Source organism: Medicago sativa, chromosome 5, assembly GCF_051527215.1.
Source record: "Medicago sativa cultivar Bolivia chromosome 5, Bolivia_mono, whole genome shotgun sequence".
Lineage (NCBI taxonomy): Eukaryota > Viridiplantae > Streptophyta > Magnoliopsida > Fabales > Fabaceae > Medicago > Medicago sativa.
In genome coordinates, this window is record NC_140753.1 from 61,520,093 (window position 1) to 61,530,944 (window position 10,852).

A 10,852-nucleotide genomic window follows, 5' to 3' on the forward strand; every position below is an offset into this window, starting at 1 on the left:
ATCAAAATGGCGCCGTTGCCGGGGAATGGTGTTTAGTTATCATAGATAGAACGATTGATTTGTCATTTTAAGCATTCGTACATAATCCGTAAATAGTTTTCATTTCTTGATAGTTGTTTGTACTAACCCCTTGTTGATAAACAAAGAAAAGTTTCTTGTTAGTTGTTTCCGTTTTAGGATCATCACCTAGCCACAATTATGGTTGATCATGGTTATAGCAACTTCTATACTCCACCCGAGTATGAATCCTATCAACAATATCCTCAACATTCTTATGAAGATGAAAGATATTCGGTGATAGAAAATACTTTGAATATCTTCATGCAACAATCCATGATAAACATGCAAGATACCAACCAAAGATTGAAGACTTTATCACTTCAAATTGGGTTGATTCAAGCACAAATCATGGATAACCAAGCCAACAATCAATCCACTCTTAGAGAACAAGAAAATAATCCAAACATGTTTGAGAGAGTCGGAGAGATTGTTGAAGAAGTTGTTGTTCAAAATGAGGAAGTTACAACTGTTGATATTGAAGAAGTCATGGTGGTTGAGAAAAAGGAACGGTTACTAATCAAGGAAGATTTAATGGAAGCAAGAGGGAAGAAAGTGAACAAGGTAGAAATCGATCGGGTAATTGATGAAATTTGCACCTTGTTCAATAAACCAAAGCTAGGGAGGTCATGGACTCCAAATCATTTGTTCCTAAAGTTCATGGAATTTCTCCCAAAGCGAAGGAGTACAAAAGATGATGTGCTTTCCGTTTCATTTTGGCCGTCCTAACCAAAAAGGCGTCGAGCTAACGACGTAAAACAAGCGCTTGTTGGGAGGCAACCTAATTTTGTAAGTCCATTTAGTGTTTTAATGCATAATTAAATATTAGAGTCACGTGCATGCATCAAAACATCCAAAAACAGAAGCCAAACAGAGAGCAGAAGTCTGAACCATAAGTACTCGCAACTGCGAGTAAAACAGCTCGCAACTGCGAACAGGTGGATTTTGACTGCGTTGACTGCCAAAACACTCGCATTTGCGAGTAAAGCTGCTCGCAACTGCGAGTGGCAGCAGTTTTGGGCAGTTACGAAACCCAAGGCCACCAACTCCCATTAATTCTCATTACCCACCCATTATCATCTCATTTTCGGTTTTGCTTCTATCTCATTCAAAAATTCCAAAACTTTTCTCTCAAACTTTGGTGTGCCTCACGTATAACACAAACCCTTAGAAGCAAAATCAACTTGCATTCAAGTCAAGCTTTAGAGTTAGAGCATCAAATCTGCACTTGCATTTCTTCATTGCTAACTAACAGGTTTGTGTTGTGAAACCCTTTGTCTTTCTTTTTATTGTATGCATGAAACCCTAGGGTAGATGATTGTTCTGTTGATTCAAAAGCCATGCGAAATGGTTACCCATATGATGAAATTGAATCTTGCATAATTTGTAAAGTTTGTTACTCTAAGCCACATTTGTTAAATAACCCTTTTGTAAATTTTGAAAATAAAATAAAATTAGGGGTTTTGTGGCACAAATTCGATTTTCTGAACCAATGCATGATTCATTTCATCTAAATTGTCAAACAAGGGTCATAAATGCTTTGTGTAGGTTTAGAACATCATGGCACTGAGAAAAGTTTGAAAAAGATGCGTTTTTGCCAAATTCTGGGCAACTCACATCTACGAGTGAACCAACTCGCATCTGCGAGTATCATCCTGAACTCGCAACTGCGAGTGCATCTGCTCGCAACTGCGAGTTGCAGCAGAACTTGCTGCATGTTTCTGTGATTTTCAACTTTTTGAACCTGCAATTGTTTTATTTTGTTCCATACTGATTTTAATTGTATATTCTATGTTGTATGGTATTTTTCTGGTTGTTTTGCAGGCATGGCACCTAAAAGAATTAATACGGGTAAGAGAAAGCAAGGCGAAACATCCGCAACCCAACCCCCACCCCAAAACCAGTCCTATGATCAGGAGAGATTTAGGTCTATGTACCACCAGAGCAGATACAATGCATTGCTTAAACAGTCCTTGTGGACTGAGAGAGTTGTTCAAATTAAACCGGATGGACCATATGGCAACTTTCACAAACTTTTCCTTGAGCAAGGGTGGGCCAGACTCCTAAACCCCATAACCAAAATCAACGAAGAGTTGGTGCGTGAGTTCTATGCCAATGCCCTTCCTCAAAACCCTCAAACCGACCCTTTCACTTTTGAAACCTTTGTGAAGGTTAGGACAATCAAGTTTGATCGTGATGCCATAAATTCATTCCTAGGAAATCCCTTCGACCTAGATGTTGAGACTGAGGATGGGATTGATGATTTCCATAACAAGCAAAACCTAGGCCATTTTCTCCTTGATGAGCACCACAATGAGATTAAAAAGTTCATTATGCTAGAGGGGGAAACCTATGACAAAAGTGATGCGGGTAGAGAGCACATTGCCCAATATAAACTGATGAAACCACCGGCCAAGCTTATCTTTCGGTTCATCTTACACAATGTGAAACCTAATAGTCATATGCTCGATTGCACCGTTGATGTTTGCCCATTAATTTTTTACATTCTCAAAGGCATCAAGGTAGATATAGCCCGAACCATTGCTTGGCAGCTAAAAAAGGTTGTGCTTCAAGGCCATGGTGAGCCAAAAACTCGCCTATCTTTTCCTGGTTTGATCATGGGTTTGATCAAAGACACCCACATGAGGATGCCCACTGATTATCATGAAATAATCAAAAACCCCATTGATGATGCCTTCATTACCCGTTACATCATGGGTGAATCTAAGAAGAGTAAGGGTAAGGGTAAGAAAGGTACCGGAGCTTCCTCATCACACCAACCTCAAGCTCCAACATCAGCTGATGATTTCTCACACATGGACCCAGCCCAGAGGCAGTGTTTTACTTATACTTGGGACTACTTCGATGCTAACAAGAGGGCGATGACTTCATTGCATGATTCTTTGTACCGGATGCAGCTACATGCCGGTTACCCACATGTAGCAGACCATCAGGTTCCTTTGCCAGAGGCTTTTCAGGCTTATTGTGCTTGGCCTAGGGACATGCCATTTGTCTATGGAGGGGGTGGTTCTTCAGATATGCATATTGATGATCTAGGTGGTGATGGTAATGAGCAGGATGATCCAGAGATGGTCCACAGTGCTACTTCAACCCCCATGGGTCAGATGATGATGACATGCAGTCTTGAGGAGGAAGAAAAGATTTGAAAGCTAGTCCTTTTTGAGTGATATTTTATCAAGCTTTCAATCAATTCTTGCTGTCTTCCATATTTTATTTTGCTTTCCTTTTGTTAGCTTTGAACAATATTTTGTTGGTTATTTCTATTTTAGCACATGAACTCGTATTTTGTTACTTAGTCAGTACTTTGTTAAGTATTTTGGTTATTGATGTATGGTAACTTTTGTTTCGTTTTAATTAGTATTATGATGTTCGTATTTATATTAGTATGGTTTAATTTTATTTTGTAGTATAATAATGTGTTAGCATTTTTCAAGTACTTCATTTAGTTTTAATTTAAAAATTGTGGAAGTTTCTTGCGTATCACTCTTGCTTAATTTTCAAATCTCAGATGATTGTTAATGATTCATAGTTGTGATCAAAAGCGCAAAGCCAAGGTACAAATTTCCAGTTTTTCTAGGTGTTTACTCGAATATGGAACGAGTACTTTGTACAAATTTCATTTCATTTAGTTTTTCGCAATAATTTATTTATTTGTGAACCACTTAGTTCTAGCCTAAAAGTGAGGAAACCTCAAGTGTTTGTACATATGCAAGGAGACCGGAATTCATTGTTTAACTCAATTGTGTTATTTTAAATCCAATAATTGTTTTAAATTGTGTGAAGGCATGGAAGTGATCAAGGCACATTTTTGTTTATGAGTGAAGCTTACTTGACTACAAATAGCCTACCTTGTGAGAAGAGCGAGTACTTGCTAACCCACTTGAGCCAAATAAATCGGGGTCATCAATTTTGAACTGTCAATTCATAAGCACAATGCTTGATGAAGTTGCCTTTAAATTTTTCAAAATTCAGTTCATCTTTGACGCACTTTAGGACTCTGATATGTTTTTAATTGTTGAACCCTAAAATTTCATTGTTTAATTGTCCCTTTTGCCTTAGAGTAAGGGAACATTCAAATAGGGTGTATTTTGATTCAAGTTGGGGAGAAAAGGTAGATGTAAATCTTATGTCAAGTATAATGGTGTAATTTTATCTTTGATCAAGACAACATGTTATTGTAAATACAAAAAGAAAAGAAAAACAATGTGTACATGAAAAGAAAAAGAAAAAGAGAAAAAGAAAGAAAAATCCAAAAAGAAAATAAGTTGTCAAGATCAAAGTTTGTCATGTTTAAGCACCAAGGGTTTGTAATGATTGGTAGATAAGATTGTGAATTTTAATGGTTGATACAAGGAATGTTCCTCTTCGATAGGCTTTTTGATTTCAATTGCCCCACATATGACATTTCTTTTGTAGCCAAGCCAAGTTATAACCCTCAAAGACCTTTTGATCCATGTTTTTATGTCTTTTGAAACGATATTTGGATGGACACATAACTTGATTGGAATGTTAACTTGATTGCCGGATGTGTGTTCATAACCCTCATTTATATGTTTTCAATTGTTTATCTACTTTCAAAGAAGTGTGTTAGGTGTGGTTCGTAAATAAATGTATTATTGTTTTGAAATATTTGACATGAACTTTGTACTTAGGACTCATCTCATGTTAGTAGTAGAATTTTAGATTAGTTGAAAACTTAGACTTGCCCGCGCATTCACTTTCAAATCACTCATCTGAAATAATTTTCAAAAGCCTTTTGTACTTGTGTCTTGTCATGTTAATTTGTTTGATTTTCAATCTTTTGTTTGAGGACAAACAAAGAGTTAAGTTGGGGAGAGTTTGATAAGTGCCAAGAAGTGTTAATTTCATGTTATATTTCATGCACTTTTTGTTACTTGTTTTACAAGTTATTGAAGGAAAAGCCGAGAAATAAGTGTTAAATGCCTTATTACGCTTTATATATCTTACTCTATCCTTTTATGTAGGAATTAGCCTCAAGACACTGATCAAAGACCAAAAATCATGAAAAAGTACTATTTGGGCAAAAGCTGATCCAGGAGGCATGCAACTCGCACTCAAACTCGCAACTGCGAGTGCCAATGCGAGCAGCTCGCAACTGCGAGCTCCCTTACTCGCAGCTGCGAGTTAGGGCGGTTTGACCTCCTCATTTATGACGTGGCAGCATCTCATTGGACTAGAAGAATCACTCGCATCTGCGAGTGATGCTGCTCGCATCTGCGAGCTCAAGCAGAACAGAGGCTATTAAATGGCCACTTGCTATTCCTTGAAATTATTATGTTGGGATCTTAGCTTGATATTTTCTTAGTTTCTCTCTTAGGTTTTAGCTTTAGATATTTTATAGAGAGAAGTAAGGTAGATCATATAGAGTGAGAGTGGTTTTGGAAGTTGGATCTTTATTCCTTTGTTGAGACATCACAAGTGTAATGGTTCCTTCCTTTTCAATCCATCCTTGCAAGGCTTCCATGATGGTGTGTAGCTAAATAACCTTTGTTGGGATGAGAGGTACTTGATCCTTGCTAAACATGTAATCTTTTGATCTTGCAATATATGGTTCTAGCAATTTATATTCAATATTGTTGTTATTCTTGTGTTAATGCTTTCAATGAGATTCAAGATGCTTTGGACACAAACTCTTGAATCTAAAGCTAGAGTAGCAATATATCTTAGGTTAACTTACTTGACATCTTTGTTAATCTTGTGATAATCACCATAATCAAGAGTTAAATGCTTTCGGATACTTAATCAGGCTGGACACGGTCGATTAGGTTATTTGATCGACTTTGTTATCGTTTAAGGGATTTGGACACGAATGTTTAAACGATATCTTAGAGTTAATTATATCACTTTGGACACGAAGGATAGTTTAGAATTGATTGTGATAATGTTGTTTATAAAGCTAGAATTCGTATGGATCATTAGGTTACGTGTGACGCTTGGTTAAGGAACGCTACTCCTAACAAGTTTCAATCCTTATTAATCTCATTTTTACTTTTTGCAATTAGTTTAGCTAGTTACATTTCAATTAAAACAAACAAGTACTCTTAATACTTGGAATGATAATTGATGTTAAACTGTCATTGATAACGTATTATTCCCTGTGGAGACGATACACAAATACTTATCTTGTTTGATGTTAAAAACAACTTCATCAGGGGGGGGGGGGGTCGGGGGCCAGCCTGGGAGGCAGAAATTAGGGGGGATAGGGGAGACTGGACTGTAGTTAGGTCAAGAAAGAGGAAAGCGACGCAACCGGAGGATCGAAGACGGGACAGGTCAAGGGTTTCAGAGCGGCATGGAGGTTTGGATCGAGCAAAGGGTTACGCAAGGCAATCAATGGTTGAGGAACATAGGGTTTTGCGACATGGTCATAGGGTTGGGAACGATCAGCAGCAACAGGTTTCCAATTACGGTACTGAGGTCAGATATGGTTCTGGTGCATTGAAGGGAGCTGGTTCACGTGAATGTGATACTGATAGCAGCTGCAAGGTTACTTTTTATTTCTCTAACATTTCTGAATATATGCCGTTATTCCGTTTACGTCAATTCTTTGAAGTGTGTGGCATTCTTTCTGATGTATACATTGCAAGACAACTGAATTCAAGGGGTCAGGTTTATGGTTTTGTAAGATTCTTAAATGTGAAAAACAGGGAGAAGTTAGCACATGCTTTGAATAATGTATGGATAGGTGACTTTAGGGTTTGGACACGAGAAGCACGTTTTGACAGGTTTGAGAAATATGAGTCTGAGCAGAAACCTTATACTGGAGTCAGTGGGATGGATGTGGAGGCTAGACCGGTGGTTATTACACATGCTGACGGAGTTAAGAACGTTAGGGTTAGTCGAGAGAAAGAGGAGGTGCGAGTTGGAGAGGAAGGAAAAAAATATGGATGTAACGGTGGTGGTTAATGGGAGGGAAGAAAAAAAATTGTTGGTAGGGATGGTGGAGGTTAATGTAGAGAAGAAAAAAAAATAAGTCGAAAAAAAAGAGGAAGGTAGGAGTCGAGGGAGTGGCGAATAAGGTGGATGAGGTGACTGGTGGAAAGGGGAATTTAGTGGTGGTTGGATTGAAGGGGAAGGAGGAGGAATTGGGGTCGAAGAAGTGGGAGCCGAAGGTTATTACGGCAGAAAGGTTAGTGTATCAGTCGAAGAAGGAGGATCGTTTATGGGCTGAGGGTGGTATGGTGGCGAAGTTGATTATGGGAGATTCATCATTGTCAATTCAACAAAGGGTGGAGGATGTTGGATTTAACAATGTGGTAGTGACGCCTTTGGGTGGTGACAGGGTATTCCTTCATTGTACGGGTGGTGCAGACATTTGGAAGGTCTTCAATGACGCCTTGGATTTCTTTGGAATGTTATTTGCAGACATACATAAATGGGAGTCGAAGGTCGAATTTTATGATTGAGGTGCTTGGATTTGAATTTATGGCACTCCGCCTCATGCTTGGAATGAATCATTCTTTTCTTTATGTGTTTCCGGGTGTGGTAGGTTCATTCGTTCGGATGATTGCACGGTGGATAGGGCAAGGATGGATTTTGCTAGAGTTTTGATTTCAACTACGTCTATTGAGGTTATTAATTCGTCGACTGAAGTTGTTATAGATGGCCGAGCTTATATGTTAAAGTTGGTGGAGGAATGGGGGTGTAATTTAGGTGAAGATGCGTTTTTAACGGAGGATGTATCAGATAACAAATCGGAAGCGTTGTCTTTACAATATGATGCTCCAGTAATAGATGACGTACAGGGGGATATGGAAGACTTGGTGGATGATCTTCATAATGAATGGCAAAAATCTATTGTTAACACTAGCAAGACAATGGAAGCATGTTGTCCACTTTCTCAACCGGTTGTAGAGAAGGAGGGTTATAATTTGTGTACAGCTGGTCCGATTTCTATTGAGCAGCAGGGAGTGAATAAGGGAAGGCTGATACATTCAAAAAGTAATGATGGTATTTCTATTCATGAAACAACTCAACATGCAGGTACGTGTTCACATAAGAAGGATAGGAGGTCAATGTCCAAGTCTAAACATTCATCTACAAATAAAAAATATAAGAAGGCAAAGGTTATAGTTTCTCATTCGGTGGGGTTTTTTAAGAGGATTGCAAGATTACCGGCGCAAGATAGAAAGGAAATTCGGAAGGTTCTTAAAAAACGAGAACGCAAGAAAAGTGTTGTATCAAAGGCTTCTAAGGTGATGACTAATTCTTTATCTAATTCTTCACATACATCAAATTCTTCGGTGAACAAAGATTGGAAGAATTGGGTTGTTCTTCGTGGTAGGAAAGAGGTGGTTGTGGAGGATGTTAGGGAGATTGGTACAACGTTGGGGGTTAAATTCAAAGGAGATAAAAATAATAGTTTTAACTTGTTGACGAGGGAGGGAAGGAGAGAGTGGAGGGCGGGAGAGAGTGGCTGAGGTGACGAAGGATGAGGTGGTGGGTAATGAGGGAGATGTGGAGGGGGTGTAGGGGTCGGAGGTGTGAAGGGTGTGGGGGTGGAGCGGGGTGAAGATGAAGGTGATATCTTATAATGTTAGGGGGCTCAGAGGGTTAGAGAAAAAATCAGAGGTTCGCCGTTTGGTTCAAGAGAAGTTGCCTTTTGTTTTATGTTTGCAAGAGTCAAAGCTAAATGTGGTTGATGATTTTTTGATAAAATCTCTGTGGGGGAACAATTCTTTTGGGTATTCTTATCAAGCTTCGGATGGTGCTTCCGGTGGTATTATTACGATTTGGAATTCTACGTTGGTGGATGTTACTTGCACGTTGAGCTTGAGACATGTTTTGGTTATTAAAGGGAAGGTAATTACAATTGGCCAAGTATTTATTATTGCTAATATTTATGCACCTTGTGACACGACGGCGAAGCAAGAGCTTTGGGTTCACTTATCTCAATTCATATTGAATAATGCTGATGTGAATGTATGTATTTGCGGTGACTTTAACTCTGTGCGGTCGGAGGACGAGAGAAGAGGTAGGGGAACGGTAGATAGGCTGGTGGACTCTGATAATTTTAATTCTTTCATTGATGGCTGTTTTTTGGTTGATTTACCGCTATGTGGTCGTTTATTTACATGGTACCGAGGTGATGGTTTTACGATGAGCAGATTGGATAGATTTATATTGTCAGCTAGATGGTGTTTGTCTTGGCCAAATGTTATTCAGGTTGCAAATCAGCAGGGCCTCTCCGATCATGTTCCAGTGGTGTTGGATGTCGATGATTCTAATTGGGGACCTAGACCGCTTCGCATGCTAAAGTGTTGGGGTGATTTTACTGGTTATTTCGAGTTTGCCAGGGAAAAATTGAATTATTTCTCTTTAGATGGTTGGGGCGGCTATGTGTTGCAGAAGAAGTTGAAAATGATTAAGTTCTCTTTGAAGGAGTGGCATCAACGTCATACCAAAAACATAGAAGGCAAGCTTTCAGACATGAAGAATCAAATCTCTGCTCTCGACATTAAAGGGGAGGAAGCCGATCTTCAAGAGGAAGAGATTAGGGTACTCCATGATTTGTCTGTTCGTTTCCATTCTTTGACTCGTGTGCACTCTAGTATGAATTGGCAGAAGGCGAGGATGAATTGGGTTAAGAAGGGTGACACTAACTCTAAGTTTTTTCATAATGTGATGTCTAATAGAAAGAGAAGGAATTTTATTCATTTGGTTCATGCTGATGGGGTCTTGGTCGAGGGTGTTCAAAATATTCGTAACACAGTCTTTGAACATTTTGCAAATCATTATCGTGCTCGTGATGTTATTCGACCTGGCGTGGAGGGATTGAATTTTCGACAACTGACAGTTACTCAGGGTGGGGGCTTGACTCGCCTTTTTTCTTTAGAGGAGGTGAAACAGACGGTTTGGGACTGCGAGAGTTTCAAAAGTCCAGGTCCTGATGGCATAAATTTTGGTTTCATTAAAGAGTTTTGGCAAGAATTGAAAGATGATTATATGAAATTTTTGAGCGATTTTCACCGAAACGAGAAGTTGTCGAAAGGTGTCAATTCAACGTTTATTGCTTTGATTCCAAAGGTGGATAGTCCTTAAAGGCTTGTAGATTACCGTCCTATTTCTTTGGTTGGGTGTTTGTATAAAGTGTTGGCAAAGGTTCTAGCGAATAGGCTTCGTGAAGTTATTGGGTATGTGGTGTCAGATGCTCAGTCCGCCTTCGTTCGTGGTAAACAGATTTTAGATGGTATTCTTATTGCTAATGAGGTAGTCGATGAGGCTAGGCGTTTGAAGAAGAAATTATTGTTGTTTAAAGTTGACTTCGAAAAAGCTTATGACTCTGTGGACTTAAATTATTTGAATTCGGTGATGATTAGCATGAATTTTCCAACTCTGTGGCGTAAGTGGATAGCAGAATGCGTTGGGACAGCTACTGCTTCGGTCCTTGTTAACGGGAGTCCAACAGAAGAGTTTCGTATTGAGAGGGGACTTTGACAAGGGGATCCTCTTTCTCCGTTTTTATTTTTATTAGCTGCTGAAGGATTTGATGCCTTGATGATGGCGACGGTGACACATTCTTTTTATCAGCCGTATGGGATTGGTGGACAAGGGGAGGTCAAGCTATCCCATTTACAGTTTGCGGACGACACTCTTATTATTGGTGAAAAATGTTGGTTGAATGTTCGGTCGATCAGGGCTGTGTTGTTATTACTTGAGGAGGTTTCGGGGCTGAAGGTAAATTTCAATAAAAGTATGTTGACAAGTGTGAATATCCCTTCGACTTGGTTGGCAGAAGCAGCTTCAGTGTTAA

The 10,852-nt window shown here is 39.2% G+C and overlaps 1 protein-coding gene across 1 annotated transcript; it reads left to right on the plus strand.

Moving 5' to 3' along the window:
• The first annotated feature begins 6,432 nt into the window (after window positions 1-6,432).
• LOC146923761 (uncharacterized) lies at window positions 6,433-8,519 on the plus strand. The gene is made up of 3 exons (XM_085711767.1): window positions 6,433-6,933; window positions 7,170-7,453; window positions 7,589-8,519. Exons 1-3 carry the CDS (start codon window positions 6,433-6,435, stop codon window positions 8,517-8,519), a joined length of 1,716 nt encoding a protein of 571 aa, XP_085567893.1.
• The last annotated feature ends 2,333 nt before the right edge of the window (window positions 8,520-10,852 follow it).

Bases quoted from the DNA above. Each gene is read 5' to 3' on its own strand.
- LOC146923761 (XM_085711767.1), top strand. From the start codon at position 6,433: ATGGTTGAGGAACATAGGGTTTTGCGACATGGTCATAGGGTTGGGAAC. The intron at 6,934-7,169 runs GTTAGTCGAGAG...GTTGGATTGAAG, and splicing joins ACGGAGTTAAGAACGTTAGG to GGGAAGGAGGAGGAATTGGG. The intron at 7,454-7,588 runs GTTATTTGCAGA...CGGGTGTGGTAG, and splicing joins GCCTTGGATTTCTTTGGAAT to GTTCATTCGTTCGGATGATT.